At 42.0% G+C, this 16,245-nt stretch overlaps 1 protein-coding gene across 10 annotated transcripts in view; it reads right to left on the reverse strand.

Moving 5' to 3' along the window:
• Pou2f1 (POU class 2 homeobox 1) overlaps positions 1–16,245 on the reverse strand; it is a 138,406-nt gene that overhangs the window by 3,141 nt on the left and 119,020 nt on the right. For 8 of the 10 annotated variants that reach the window (XM_032915326.1, XM_032915328.1, XM_032915325.1 and 5 more), the window contains 3 exons: positions 10,621–10,966; positions 8,530–8,618; positions 7,084–7,666 (listed from right to left, as the gene is read on the reverse strand). In XM_032915326.1, coding sequence (XP_032771217.1) covers positions 7,356–7,666; positions 8,530–8,618; positions 10,621–10,966 — 746 coding nt within the window. In that variant the 3' untranslated portion in view covers positions 7,084–7,355. Of the gene's footprint in view, positions 1–5,667; positions 5,740–6,999; positions 7,667–8,529; positions 8,619–10,620; positions 10,967–16,245 lie in introns of those variants that run through there. The other 2 variants (XR_004389324.1, XM_032915330.1) reach the window with 2 other exon arrangements.

Genomic DNA, 16,245 nt, shown 5'->3' on the forward strand with positions numbered 1-16,245 from the left:
CAGATGCTTCCCTGTTGGAACTGCACTGTCCTGAGCTACCTGCAGGCCTTGGGATGCAGCGACAGAGCCCAATACCACATCAGTGTAGGGAAGAAGCGTGAAGCTGCTGCCGTGGGGCTGTGGCTGTTGCAGTGAAGAGCAAGTGAAGACGACACGGGAAAACTGCAGCAGACCTCAGCTCCTCCCTCCCCAGCACATCAGTTTGGCTTTCTGCTCTTCCTGACAGAGTTCTGGACTTGAGCCAGCACATGGCAAGGGTGGTGGAGCCCTGTGCAGCGTGGGCAGACTCAGGGATGCAGACGGATCCTAGACTGTTTCTTTCCCTCTCTGAACTCGGGAGCGTCGCTCTCACAGCTGAAATGGTGTTCGTGATGCACACCATTCCTCCACAGCATTTGTTTCAGTGCTCTTACTGTCAATATCCCTATCACCACACGAACCTACCTACCGCTCTGTAAAGCCACACAGCACTAACACTACTCTACATAATGTCAGAATGATAGCAAGTAAAGCTTCCGTGAAGTTTAGCAACCTGATCACGTTTGCCGGTCTTCCCTCTCTCTCCCTGTCTGTGTTTACCAAGAGTGTGCCAACACATGAACTTCTTAAGGTGCCAGCAGCCACATCCTAAACACACCGTGGAGCAAAACAGCTCTAAGGAGAGCAGGAGATCATCATTTGGCTGCGGTCTGCTCTTCATCACTGACTCCTGACTGCTACTCTAACAGGTTGGGAGGGCTAGTTTTATTTGGATGAATTAGATAAAGGTAAATAAAAGTTCTACTACTATTTTTTTTTGCACTCCCACAATTCTTTCTTAGCAAGAATATCAATATTTTGCTGAGCAATTTTACCAATCTTCACAGAGCAGCAGGGAAGAACAGAATCAATCTCTTCCCAAAGCCAGAGTAACCAAACAGACATCTTCCAAAACGTGAGGAAGGCGTGAGGACAAAGGGAAGAACAGACGAGACTAAGCTTTCCCCAACCTCAGCGCTTTGCTCTATCGCCTTTGAATGTCTGGAAAACTTAAGGATAAGCAATGTACAGCAGTGTCTTTGGTATCAAAATCAAATCCCACTCAAGTTCTGTGAGATGGGACATGTTAAAAAAATTAGTTCTTGAGATATAGTTTATATTAGAACTCAGGGAGCCAAGAAAGTCTATCCCAGAACGAGGACAGAAAGGTTTTAAATTTTTACCTAACCCAATATAATTTCTCGTTCACATTTCCCACAAGAAAGAACAACGCTCCTTCCATCTCATCGCCCAATCCTTAAATGCCCCACCTCATTACAGGCGCCAAGTGTGTGGTAGCTTTCGACTTCTTGGCTTGGATTCCTCGTCTGTGTTTTGGTCTAGACAAAATTATCCTTGGTATAAGAAAAGGAAATAAAGTTTTAAAAATGTTGAGCTACTACCAGCACAGCATTCACTACCATGACAAAAGATGACTCATTTCACTGTCATTTTCCTCTCCATCCCTCGGGTCCATGCCCATCTCTCTCTTCCTCTGCACACCTGGACATGTGCGCACCCTTCCTCTGCCTAAGCTTTAGCTATGTGCAGAGGTAAGGGATCACCAAGCAGGAGAGTCTGGCAGGTCTGGGGTGAAGGCATGGAAACCACAGACAGGAAGGCTGTAAACCTGCCCCCCAACCCTGGGCACCCTGAACCTACTGGACACCCCACATATCACCTGCAGTTGTTTCTGCATACTGTGCTGCATATCAGATCATATAGAGGCCTCAAACCCCCAACCCATTCACAGGGAATATCAAGTTTCCTTTGGCAAGACAGATACAAAGAAAAACAAATACATACAAGCAATATTTTCCTTCTAACATAATCAATTTTTCCTTTCTCCCAACCCAACCCTCCCTAACTCTATAAACAGGATCCCAAATGCATACAGCATCAATCATGTTTATCAACCATAATAAACATTAGTTCAACTAAACACTACAGCTAGAATTATTTCCACTATTTATAGAGATTTTTTTCTTATACTTATTTGGTTTTTCAGTCTAAAACCAGTTCTGTAACAATGCTAAGCTACGCTGAGGTATTTTATGAAGGTGCCAGAAGCTGTTACGCACGAGCATTATCTCACAGATTAAGGTTCCACCATTCAAAACAAAGAGGGAGGAAAAGAGGCAGAGAGATCCAGGTCACTGAGCATATCGACACGTGTGACATACTCCAGCTCACTGCTTCTAGCAGAGGCCAAGAGCAGAGGAGTCAGACTACGGATTGGTTTACTGGTCATGAGTAGAATGATGGTCAGAAGAAACCCTAGTTCACAAATCATAGCACATACTGGGTACGGACTGGATGATTTCTGAGGAAGATGCTCCCTGCCCACCCTGGTAGAACCTCACACTTACTCTCCAGAGAGGAAGAGAGGATGAAGCAGGCAGTGGCCCACCAACCTTTAATAATCAAAGTAACCCATCTCCACCTTTTCTATTGATGCTTGTGTGTACATTGTGGTGTCATCCATGCAAACCTGTGGGACAGTGTCTTACTCTCAGAAGATGGCAAAGAATTACTTTTCTTCCTCAAAAATCAAAAATATTAAGAAAGCCTTTTTTTCACAAGTATCTGAAAATGACTTCAAAATGGTCACGGGTCTCTTTAGATGAACAATATAACATGGTAAATGCTGTTCACACCCACAAATGAAAGTGAACTCATACAGGTATAAATAAATTATTACATCAATTTCTGCCCACTTGGACAATTATGGGTTTCAGGTCCTTAAGTATTTTTCTTACATTAGCATTGGTAATCTGAAATGTTTACAGCTCTAATAGAGTTTGAGGAATAAGTACACTTCATGTTCCTCAACTTCAGAAGCCAACATAGGGTTTCTGTTCAGGCTCTCTTACTGAGCTGCCGAGGCCCTTCCTTCTGCATTACCAAGTGCTCAGGTCATAGGCTGGTCTGCCAGTTCCTCAGGGCCAGGGCCAGCCCAGGCTGCCAGCAGGAAACTGCCTTCTGCACACCAGGGCAGGCAGCACTGCTCCTCTCTTGAGGAAGAACAGGAAATAGATGTCTGTTTGCCTTCCTACTTCAACGACCTATTCTCTCTTGGTCAAGAAAGATTTGTGAGGATGACATGGCTTATGAAGAACTTCAGACTAGGAACTAAAGTATTTTTTCCTTCCATAACATCCCTATATTTACAAATGTAGCTGGCATTTCCAGCAAGTTAAATGTTAATGACTGAGCTGAAGTGAAATATTGTCAAGCAAAAACCTGTGCTTCTGGATAGTGAAGAGATTATTTCCCTATCTTTCTAATAATCGAAGGATAGATAATAGACACAATAATATTAGAGAGGTATAATTGTGCTTTTCCCTAAAACAAATGAATAACAACGCAGAACATACTGGCAAGATGATCACACCCAAACCCTTTCAATTGATATTGTCCCTTTAAAAAATGTCTAATAAAGCTCATGAAATATAAGCAGGCTGGTCCTACGCAAGATGAAAGCCGGATTCCTTTGGTTCCATTTTGGAGTCACAAGTTACATAAACAGGATGGTGCTGACCTTCCTGACAACAGACACCAGGAAGTAAATGGACAGGAAGAATGTTTCCTCATTTTATGGAGCTGCCTATAGGGCTTCAGAGACATTCAAGGTAACAGAGCACTTTACTATTCCTAGAACAGCAATACTGCTCTTGTGAGAAGCCTTATAGATTTTTCTGTTGTCATTCAGATTTACACAGGAAATAAATAAAGTTTATGCCAAACTGCATTGCTTAAACAGGATTAAACAGTTACATTCACTACTCTCCAGGGAGGGCCCATTATCACAGGCAAATATAGTGTCCCTAAAAATGTATTTAAAATTTGTCTTTGGCTTACTCTGTGTTAACTAAATTTAGGGATGAAATAAAGCAAGCATAAATATCAGGGGGAAGAAAGGAAGAATGAAGTAACAGGTTATAACAACCTTCCTGGTGTTTATTCAGGAAACGCAGAAACTCTCGACTGCATGTTTCTTTTAGTCAAATGACCCCTTTAGTATCTATACTCTCTCAGAAAAAGGCAGCTGAATGTTTTAAGTCTGAGTACTTTAGCTTAGAAGATAGTTGTCAGCTCAAAGAGCATTTGAAATCATTAAAAAAAACCAAGATGGTATCAAGTACAAACTAGCCAAGGGTTTAGTATAGTAGCATTAACAGAACATTTAGAGTGGTGATGGAAGCTATTGTAGCCTAGTAGTGTTTCATGTACATATGTATAAAGTACCTTTCATTTCACAACTTAATTTTAAACACATGAAAAAGGGGAGGGAAAAATTAAAGTTATCTTTATCTAAAGATCCTTCTTCTCAATACAGTATTTATGCTGGTTTTAAAGTCTATCCTCAAAAATGAACTACATGAAAAGGCAACAATCCCTTTTCAAACCCACTAGAGACCACAGACAGAGGAGGGACTGACGGACCACTGGGCTGGAACTTAAAATGTACTATCATTTTTAAAATCAAAGTCTGTAGGGGACTCTTATTTGGGAAAAAGACTCTTTTTAATCACATGGGATGAAATAAACAGTCTTTCTCTGTCCTCCTTAACCCCTGGGCCAGAGCCCCTTGGGATCTACTTCCTTTGGTAGCAATTCTGGAGATTAGTGCTATAACTTCTAATCTGTCGGGTGGGTAATCAGCATTTCTCTCCCTGAATTCTCCCTCCTAACCTCCTGACTCCCAAGGGAGGGACTCTCTGCTAGGGGCAGAAACAGTATTGACAAGCATAAAACCATGCACACAGACTAAGGTTAGAGTGTTAAGGCAAGACAAAACATTAAATTAACAAGAGAGAAAAGGTGGGTGGGGAGGGGAGAAGTAGTAACTGACACGCCGTCCTATTTACACACTGACTTAAACAAACTAGTAGCTAAAATCAAGGTAATGTCTGCCCAGAGGATATTACAATTTACCAACATAAAAGATTAAAAACAAGCAGCAACTTTCACATAAAATTAATCAAGAAAAATGAGTAAGAAATTGTCAGTAGCATCTATCTCCTCAATGTGTTTGAACTGCACATCACAACTAGTCCATCAGTACAGCAGCTTGCTAAAAATTGACTTTGGTTCAAGCTTAGTTTAAAAAACAAAACAAAACAAACAAAACCCCCACACCATACAAAACAGGTGGATGAGCGTCTGTTAGCTTCCCTGCTTGCAGCTCACTGATTTTTGGAGGGATTTTAGGAAAAGTTTACAGTAAAAGAAATTATTCAGGGGTGAAAATTAAAGACTCTGGGAAATAACCAAAAGGAACCAAAAAAAAAAAAAAAAAAGTTTCTGACCTTTAATATGACCTTCTCCCAACAGAAAAACAACAACAATAGAAGGTACACATTTGTGTCTGTCCCTGGCTCTCTGAATTTCTCTCTGCAGAGAGACAACTGCACAGAATCCAAGTTTTCTGTGGCGTAAGCAAAGTATCAGAAGGAGAACCACTCCCAGCTCAAAGTGCAGACCACCAGGACTGAAGCGAGTGCCCTCAGACACCAGATGGGACCCTTTCACTGCAGTGAGGTTAACTGAGAGCTTCACTGCAGTGATCCAGTCATTTGGAAAACTGTGGTAGAGATAGTATAACAACAGGACATTGGCAAATGGGGAATTTAACCTCTAAATTACCCTCATCCATCTTCATCCATTTTCACAAGCTCTTCCTTTTCAATGGGCTCATTTATGTAGTCTAGAAACACCCTGAAAACAATTACAGGAGCAAATCACTTTTTTTTACATCAAATAGGAGACGTATGTCGTCATCAGATCTACCTAGCAGGGGCCTAAGAAACCAGGAGACGAAGGCGGCTGTGTAGGTCCTGCTTAGCATCTCTCTGAGGTTCCACAGATCCCTGCCCAGCCAGGGAAGGGCCTGTCAGTCAGAGAGCTGAGGAAAGTCTCAGGCTTGGAGAAACTTGGGACCCACTCAGTGGACAGGAAGTCTGACTCTCTAGAGGGAAAGGTGGAAACCCAGGCTCTTCCCACTGACCTCTCTGGGATACCTCATTAGTAGAGAACAGGCCAATAGAATTGCCTCAGAAAACAAGGAAGAGAACTGTTGTCCAATCTCAGTATGTCAATTTGATTCTGACCAAGAAAATAAAAGGAAGCTTGGATGAAAAATTTTCATAAAATGAAAAAAACAAGCAAGCAAACAAACAAACACTAACAGTAGGAGCATTTCATTTTTAAAGAGATAAGAAATTGGAGAGCCACCAAGTCAGGTGTCTGCAGTAGTCTTTGCTCTTTGGAACCAAACCCTGCCCTGCGACAGGCACAGCTGTCCCCGTGGACAGTGGAAGCAGCATCACTGTTGCACCACAGGGTCTGGGCCTCAGGGCTGCTCAATGATTTGGGGGTGAGTGAGAGCTACAGTGCAGCAGGAACTCCTTCCTACACAGAAGTGCTCCAAAGGCACCACCTGATGGGGGAGGGGCGTGTGTGAAGCAGGAGTGTTTGCACACACTGCCTTCAGCTTCTGCACCAAGCCTCTTGCATAAGTGGCAAAAGAAAATCATTTTCTAGCACCTCTGTAAGAGTCATCAAGGATAAGGAAACCAGCAAGAACATTCCCAAAAGTTAAGAACGCAAGTCTCCCTTTATCCCAAACCCTCCCTCCCCACAGTGTGGAGCTCACTGAAATAGGATCCAGGAGCGAGAGATAAACATGTTCAATATACATATATGTATATATTCATATACATATATATATAAACAATAACAGAGATACAGTAATACAGGCCTGCCTAAATTGTACCAGTTAAGAAAGGAACCCCAACACAATTGACACGATTATAAACACCTTGTTATGACTTTGTGGCCTGTACAACAGGCCTATAAAAATGATTTTTTTTAAAGAAAAAAACAAATCAAAACAAAACAACAACAATAACAACAACAACAAAAAAAAAAACCCAAAAAGAAAAAAAACCCTTTCCTCCCCTGGAACTGGTAACCCACCTTAGCTTGTCACCATGACTGCTGGAAATGATAAGTAGTCCTTTCACTTATTTTTGTCTGTCTGTTTTTGATATTTTGTTTCTGTTTTTTTTTTCTTTAAAATTTTTGGTTAGAAAGTTCTCCAATCCATGAAGCAATCCTGAAAAGACATTGTTTTTATTATAAAATTAGGCAAACGCTGTCCTGTCTCCATTCTTTTTTTTTTTTTTCTGTTATGTGTAATTTTTTTCTTCTCTCCATGTCTTCCTCATCCTCACAACATGGTGGGAGGAAGCCAATGACAGGCATCATGTTTTAGCCAGCTGGTAGCCAGCCTATCACCCTGCAGTGAGGAAAGCCCCAGCTCTGCGTCCAGCTCACTGTGCCTTGGAGGCAGCTGTGGTGGTGGAGGCAGCCCCGCTGGCAGAGGCCACTGTGAACAGAGAGTTCTGGATGGACTCAGTTGAGGTGGAGGAGGCATGAAGGCTGGCTGTAGGTGCGGAGTTCCCTGTGGAGGCTGCAGCGGCAGAAACCAAGCTTACTGGGTTGCTGGTGAGCAGAGAGAGGTTCTGAGGGTTCAGGAACAGAGGGGCAGTCACGATGTTGGGGGCTCCTCCTGCATTGGCGAATACCAGGTTCCCAGTTGCATCCAGAGATGTTATTGGAAGAGAGCCACTAGAAGCAAGAGCTATAGATAAAGAGTCCAAAACAGAAGAACATTAAACTTCATCCTGGAGAAGCCAGACACCACAGCTGACAACATCAGCTAACTTCACTCAGTAGCAGAGTGTGACTGTTCCTGACTCTTCCCTCCACTGTGACGCTGTACTGACACCAGCTCATTTAGTTACAAGTTTGATGTATCTAGAGTTGAAAAGTCAATTTAATGGGCATGAGTTCGACAAATCAATAGGGAAGAGTCATGAGAGCTAGGTGCCAGTCAGTCATGTCTCTATTTTTTAAGTTTCATTTACTTACAAGTATTTGCTAAATCCAATAATTTTATCTTTTCAATGGAATTGACTTAAAACTGCCTCCATTCAAGACTACTTATTAGTGATTGAAGTATTAAAAATGTATTTAGCTTTTATCAACTTCACTGCCATTATTTGAAAAATTCAAGAATAAATTTCATATAAAATGAAAGCTATCTTTGAGAAACCTTTAGTCAAGAGAACATTTATTTATCATTAAGTAAAGAAAAGAGTATGATTTTAAAAATTTGCTTTTTTACTTCTAGAGACCCTTGACTCTTGGTGGGGATGGAACTGGGCAGTTTTACTTGAAGAAGCTTGCCTGGAGATAGGTTAACATCGGGAGGATAAAAATCTACCTCCAACTATTCACATAATAAGTTTAGAATTCTTGGGATATACCAAAGTATTTATTTGTTGTTCTCACAAATTAGCCTGTACAAAACTTTTTTACAGGACTATCTTCTTGACCCCCAAGAACAGTTTAATCAGCATCCGGCTCTCCACCTCGCCCTTCTCTCTGGAGAGCCCCACTCCCACCCCTCAGGCGTACCAAGTAGGACAAATTGCTGCTCACCTTGAATGGTTGCCAGTGTACTGTTGCTCATCAGGGCCGGGCTGAGAGCACCACCCAGGGTCCCCGGATTGAGACTGAGTAAGGCACCTCTGTAAGTGAAAAGAGGGGTCACTCTACTGCCACATACACAGACCATCAATCTGACACACACCCAAGCTGATGAAACAGAGACCCTCATCTGGGGACACGTCTGAGAATCCTTGTAATTTTCGGTATACTTTCATATGGTTTAGTTAGTGCTTCCCAGTTACTGCTTGCTGATGATTACTTGTACAAATGCTCTGCATAAAATATGAAACTTTAGTCATTCTGACTTTTCTTTGAATTACTTCATTTATTTTTTTCTAAAAGGAAAAAACTTGAAAGGATAATCCTTATATTTGACAATAAAAACATAAAATCACCATACAACATTCATTGTTGTTCTATTCAGAATAGCTAGGAAAATGAATAGCATAGACTGATGAATGGATAATGAAGCTGGTGCAAATACACAATGGATAGATGTAGAGAACATTAGCCTAAGTGACTAACCTGGGCCCAGACTTACAAAGGCTGCCAAGTCTCTTTCAAATGCAACTCCTAGCTTTGAGTCTTTATGTGTTTAACTTGGAGTATCTGTTCTTTCATCAAAAAGCATGAAAGGGTCCTGGAGAGGGCGACAACAGGTCCCAGTGGGATAGGGCATAGTAGAAGGCATTGGTGTGACAAGAGGAGGAAAAACCAGGGCGAGTGAAAGGTTTGAGCAGAGAGAGCAGTGAGGGACGGAAGCGGGGAAGGAAGGCAGGTCAACAAAGCTAATAATATCTGAAAAAGCCTATGGAGACCCATGTGTAAGCTAATTAAAAACATATAAAAAATAAGGAGTTTGAACATAGGTACCCTACATGGGTAGACAATGTTGTTCCTAGAAGATACAGACTATTAAATAAAAATCTTGGTGCCACACACAGGCACTCGAGTTGCTGCAGGATATTTGATCACACTCTGAACCCCCAGATTATGCTAATTCCTGAAAAACCTTTCTCTAGTTGTGGTGTGGCTCAGCCCTTAGCACACACCTTTAATTCCAAACAACGAGGATAAAGTTAGTCTGTAGAAGGAAGCACCTATGTTTGAAAGTGATGTCTATTGAGTGGCAGACAAAGTGATGAATCAGAGAAAGATCTGACACAACAGAATATGCCCAACTACTTGAAAGGCTACGTTAGAGAGCAGCATGGGGTGGGATGGGGAGAGAAAGAGAGAAAGGAGGCAGTTTTACTGGGACACTTGTACAGAGACAGGGTGCAGAGAGAGAACAAGCTAGACACAGGTGAAGACAGAACGAGCCAGAGAACGGGGAGCCAGAAGATGAGAACAGATTGCTAGGGTTAGTTTGGGGCCAAGCAGAGCAAAAAATATCAGAGGCCAGAGAAGCCAGATGGAATCAGTCAGCGTGGAGAGGGGTCGGAGCCAGAACAGTGGAGTCAAACCACTCAACAGAGCTCAGAAAGAGCTGGACAGCCGAGGGCTGCTGGATGACGGAGCACAGCTTTGGGGGTCTCAATGGTTGGTTACTCGTGTCCCAGTGGACGGCTCTAAGTCACATACTTACAGGCAACACTGATTAAGACTGGCTACTTGAAGAAAGAAAAAAAAGAAAGAAACAGGGCACATGAAGTCTGTGTGGGTGGGGGTGAGTTTAGGGCAGTTTGGGAGGAGTGGAGGGTGGATATGATCAAAATACATTGCATACATGTATGAAATTATCTGAGAAAAACTATGAAAAATACATAAAATCAGAATCACTTATTCCAAGTGTTACTCGTTCTTGAGAATTAGAAAGTAGATATTCTATACTTGAATGAAGAAAGCTTAATAATGAAGAATTCTGGGCTTTCTTCCTGGCTCTATCTCAGTTCTGTGTCATCATGTGGAAATGATAGTTCAGCTACTTAGAAACTTCAGTGCAAACCTCTAATCTAGTCAAAGCTGCCCATCTCAGATATGCTTTTCTCCTAAGAGAGTGACAAAAGGTCTTCCCTGGGAGTCGTAGAAATGAGTTCCTAGTTCTGTTTTGGATGCAAATGGAACAGGACCGCCCCTTACCCAGCAGCAAACTGTGAGGGTGCCATCAGGCCTGGATTGAGTCCTGCAGCAGCAGCCATAGCAGCAAGACTGGCATTTGCTGGCAACTGTGCAGCTCCTTGGAGAGCAGCGGCGGCTGCAGTCTGTAAGCCAGAGGCTGTCACCATCACCTGGCTGGCTCCAAGAGGGGAGGGGAGAGGCGTGGAGGTGGTCTGTGTTGTGCTGGTCTCGCTGGCACTAGAGGCCTCAGAGGTGGAGGCTGAGGCAGAAGGAGAGGGACTCAAGGAGGGAGATGTGACTGCTGAGGAAGCAGGGGGTGCTGTGGAAATCACGGTGGCCGTGTTGTTGGACGTGGAGTCTGTAGTGCCTGAAAAGAGAACTGAGTTAGAAAATGGCCTTCTGTAAATGGGTTTGGAAAACTAGTCACTTCCATCAGTATCTTAAAAAAAAAAAAAAAAAAAAAAAAAATTCAAGGGAATGGTTAACTTACTACCCATTCATCCTTAATGCATTCTTTTTTATTGAACTAGTTTAGCATCTTAACAGAAATTAGTGATTAAAAAAATTTAAAGCCAAAGCTATGAGTCCTACTTTAAGAGACAAGAGTAACCACACAACTCTGAAAGAAGTAATACTGTCATCCCTGTCCCCACCACCAGTCTCAATTTTCTATTAAAAAAAGAACAAATGGGGCTGGAGAGATGGCTCAGTGGTTAAGAGCACTGGCTGCTCTTCCAGAGAGAAGCTCACAACCATCTGGAACTCTAGTTCCAGAGGATCTGATGCCCTTTTCTGGCCTCAACAGACATCAGACACACAGGTGGTGCACAGATATACATGTAGGGAAAACACTTATACATTAAAAACAAGACCAAGAAAACCTTCAAACAAATAAATCTTTTAAAAAAGCTATCCAAGTCAGGCATGGTGGTACACACCTTTAATCCTAGCACTTGAGAGGCAGAGACAGATCTTTATGAGTTTGAGGACAACCTGGTCTATATAGAGAGTTAGAAGCCAGTCAGACCTACAAAGTGAGACCCTGCCTAAAACAAAAGCAATTACCAAAAATGGTAAAATCGAAATTATTTTAGTAGTCCTTATCATTCCTTAGTAGATTTGTGGCACACCCACTATAACCACAGCACACCTTAACTTGAAATAGCCATGTTTCAAATGTTCAAAAGTCACATGTGTTTAGTGAATGCCATAGTGCATACTATAGATTTAAAATGTGTGGAAGTTGGCAAGCTAGAGTCTAGAGGCAAGAGTATCTTAAAGGAACGTGTCCGATCCTGACCTAGTGAAGTATCTACCAAAGTAAAACAAATAGGGCAGGCCCTCCAGTTCCAGCTGTCAGCATATGCTTGTCCTGCTATTCTTTACCTTTTCCTCCTCTATCTTTTTTAGTCAAACTGATACCAAGTAACAGTCATCTGGAAGAAGAAACCTCAATTGGGAAATGCCCCTACCTCATGAACCTGTGGGTTAATAAGTCTGTGGAACATTTTCTTAATTAATGATTCATGTGGGAAGGCCCCATTTGCTGAGGGTGCAGCCACCCATAGGCAGGTGGTTCTGGATGGGATAAAAAGCAGGCTGAGAAAAGCCATGGGAAACAGGCTGGAAAGCAGTGCTCTTCTGTAATTCTGCATGAGTGCCCATCCCGAGTCCCTGCCATGACTGCCCTCAGTGATGGACTGGAAGCTCAAAGAAACCTTTTCCTCCCCAAGTTGTTTTTGGTTACGGTGTTTTATAACAGCAATAGAAACCCCATCTAAGACAATGCTACCTTACAAAACAAAAATAAAAACCAAAAACCCCCCACCAAAACAAAACAGAGGTAGCCAGAATTTAACTTAGTGAAACTCAGCATGTCCTAGGATATAATTAACCAGACATAAATAGAAAACAAAACTCATGTGGTATTCTCACTAGTAAGAACTCAAAAAGGGCAAACACACAACCTTTAAAATACAACACAACCTTTAAAACTTTCTATACAGAAATGCTATGACATACACAACATTTTCCATGTATATAAAATAAACAGCCCAAACAAAAGAAGTATCTCAAACCTGTGAGAGTGAAACAGGCAGAAAAATCTTCTGTAAGAAAACACTGTGATACAGAAGATCCTTCCCCTGTAAGAGCCTAAGCACACACATTTAAGTTCCTTTGCTGCACTAACATGGAGAACCCTGCTATTAAGGTTGCAGTTCCCCAGTACTGGATGGCTTTCTAAATGGAGGACTTCCTTTCTCAGAGGAGCTTTCCTGTCTCTGCCTGACTGTGAGGTGATTGTGCCTGAACACAGGTGGCTGGTGGCCTTGTCTGAAAAATGACCTTGTAGAGAGCTCTCTCTAAGGCTGTATAACTCAGCATACAAGGCCTGCTCTGGCTTCCTGTCAGCTTGATAATCAGGTGTTGTATTATAACCAATCAGCCCTTGCTGCCTGTTTGATGCTATGACCAATTAGCCCTTTCCATCTGTACCCCTAAAAAAAATCCCTTATACACTCTATCCCTGGATATAACTGTCTAGCTGCAGGGTCTTCTGAAGTTCTTCTGTCAGACTCAGGGCTATCCAAACCCTGCTTCCTTTGTCCTTGAGGGCTGATGGTCAACAGGCTCCGAGAAAGGGGGGGGGGGCAACCTTCTTTTCCTTTCTGCTGCCCAGTTTTCCTTCTAAGCTTCTGGGAGGAACTGACACCTTATGCAAAGAGCAGCACCTGCTTCCTGTGCCTTTACAATGGTAGCCAAGTGGCTTGCGGTCTCTGAATGAGGTAAACTTGCTTACCTCCTTTTTATTGTTAATTAAGAAATATTATAAAAAACAATTCACCCCCCCTTTTGTCCTCAAAAACAAAACTAAGATACTTTTTATATGCTACAGCTGCCTCTAAATAAAATGATACCCGTGTGGCTATTAAGCCTACCCATGGGAGAAGCCGAGGAGAGAACATGGAGGCTGATGTTAAGACTTACATTTACAGGTTGTTATGAATATTTTTAAGGGATGGATGTGTACAGGGTTTTGTGTGTTTAGGTGGGCAATTATATCTTATCAATTGGAAAAAAAAAAAGCCTACCCACACCTCAGTATTTCTTCAGCTCTAACGGTACCAGCCCAAGTGCTGCACTGTGTCCCTGCTGTGGAGGTCACACTGCCTGGTGGACTCCTAAGCTCTCCCCAGCTGCATCCTCTGCTAAGATCTAGCCTTTGATCTACAGAGGATAAATGTGCTTTCCCAGTTCTCTTCCACAGGCAAAATTTCAAAGTACTTTCAATCTCTTGACCAATTTTTCATTTCACCAAACCTAATTTTACCTAGTTCTGAAACTAAAACTGTCCATTTTTATGAAACCTCAAATCTTGAAGTAAAAATGCTTAAATTGATTATTATACTTTCCTCCTCATTGCATAAATTAAACAAACCAGCAATTTGTTAAGTATTGTAGGCTTACTAAGAAAATCCCAGCCAAATCACTGGGTTTAATCTAGGCTAGAAAGGGATGAGTTAAAAAAAACCCCTCGCTGCTTTTCTCTGGTTGTAATATACTATCCATTTTCTAGGCACCTCCAACCCGAGTATCATGTGACCACAGTGATAGGAAACATCAACATCATCTTTAAACAGATCCTTGGAGCCATGGAGTTATGTTCCGGTTCATAGACTTCCTCTATGATCTGAATCCTTGGCAATGTCCTCACCTCAGCACCCTACGGGAGAGTGCAGGCTCTCAGAGCCCCAGCATCCTTAGGAAGATGCTACCACCCACCACAGTGATGTACGTTAGATTCAAGAACATGTAAGGTGCCTAGCACTTCCACTTGTTTCCTTCCCTTTTCTAGTTTTAAAAGAACAGCTTAGTGAAATATGATTTAAGTGTAAAGTTTAATAACTTTTATCAGTTTTCAAAGTTCTTTAACTATCACACTATCAGACTGGAGCACTTGCACCACAAACAAAAGATCCTCATGCCGGCATGTACTCATTTCCTAAGCCTACTGTCTCCATTCATTTGCTTTTTTTTTCTAGACATCGCACATAGGAAGAACTGTAAAACATGCAACTCTGTGTATCTTAGCTGTTACTTTCAGGGTTGTGCCACACTGAAACAGGAGCCAGCACTTTGCTTTCCAAGATGAATTCTACCTAATGGTGCAGATACGCTGTGTGAGCTATGGCTTGTTTCCAGACGGGGGCTGTTATAACTAGACACAGACATGTGAGAGTTAGGGTGTGACTGTTTTCATTTTTCTTGAGGAAATTGCTTCATTGGATGATATATAAATGTTTTTAACTTACAAAAGACAATGCTCAAGCGTTCTCCACAGTGGCCGTAGCACTTACATCCCCACGAACCATGCAGCAAGAGCAGCAGTTTTTATGGTCCTCACTCCTCATCCACCTTCGGCTGCACAAGTATGTTTTGAATTTCCCTAACAAGCAATAGCGCTGAGCACTTTCCCTGTGTAGTTTCTCACTTGTGTACCTTCTTCAGTAGCACTCTCCTTAAATGTTCTGGGCTATAGTTTTACTATTGAGCTTTAAGAGTTTCTGTATGCTCCAAATGTAAGTTCTTTAGAAAACACATACTATTACAAACACTTTCTTCTAGTCTTTGCCTTTTGTTTCTAATTTCCTCAAGATGTCTTCTATAGCATAGAAGACTTCACTTTTGATAAAAATCCAACTTCTCATCTTTAAAATTAAAAGAAGAAATGTGTGCGCGCGTGAGTGCTTTCCACAGGGGCCGGAAGAGGACCCTGGATTCTGTAGAGGTGAAGTTACAGGTGCGTGTGAAGCACCCACCACAGGTACTGAGGATGGAACTTAAGTTCCCTGCAAGAACAAGTGCTTTCCACAGCTGAGCCGTCTCCAGCCCTGATCTTTTTCTTTTTCTTTTTAAAAGCCTATAATTTGGGTGTTGAACCCTTTGCAGTACAGAAACATGAAGACTGTCTCCTGCCATTTTCTAGAAGTTCTATGAATAAATTTAGGCATTGATTCATTTTAGTTAGGTTTTTTCTTTGCGAGACACTATAACCTAAAATGGTCTTTGTCAATCTTGACAGTCATTTGTCAAAAATTGATAGAGAACAAATCAAAGCCCCTCCCCCACTGGACTGACAGCTTTGCCTCATGTAATCTGTTTTATGAAGGGCTGAATTGTGTCTTCATCACCTGTGTCTTTACAATCAGCTTTGAAACTTGGCTATAGAGATCCTCTAGGTTCATTCTTCTCAAGGCCTTTCCACAGACTTTTAAATACATCTCTTTCATATTTACTTTAGAATAAGCTATCAGTTTATGTGTTACGTGTTGTAATTATGACTGTTGAACCAAAAATAAAATAAGCTAGAGACAGATAAGTGTCATTTTAAGAATGCTGGAATATAAGATTGCCTTTTGGAATTCAATTTCAGGTTGGAAAGAAAACAGTAAAGTACTTACGGCAATAAAGCACAAACACCCAAGTTTCATCCCCAGAAAGCACAAAAAAGCCAGGTATGGTGGTGTGGGCTTCTAATGCTAGTGTGTGGAGGTGGATACAAAGCTTTGAGGCTTGCTGGCCAGCTGGTTTATACAAACTGGTGAGAACCAGGTCCCCATAAAGACCTTGTCTCAAAGTATAAGG

Source organism: Rattus rattus, chromosome 10 (genome assembly GCF_011064425.1).
Source record: "Rattus rattus isolate New Zealand chromosome 10, Rrattus_CSIRO_v1, whole genome shotgun sequence".
NCBI lineage: Eukaryota > Metazoa > Chordata > Mammalia > Rodentia > Muridae > Rattus > Rattus rattus.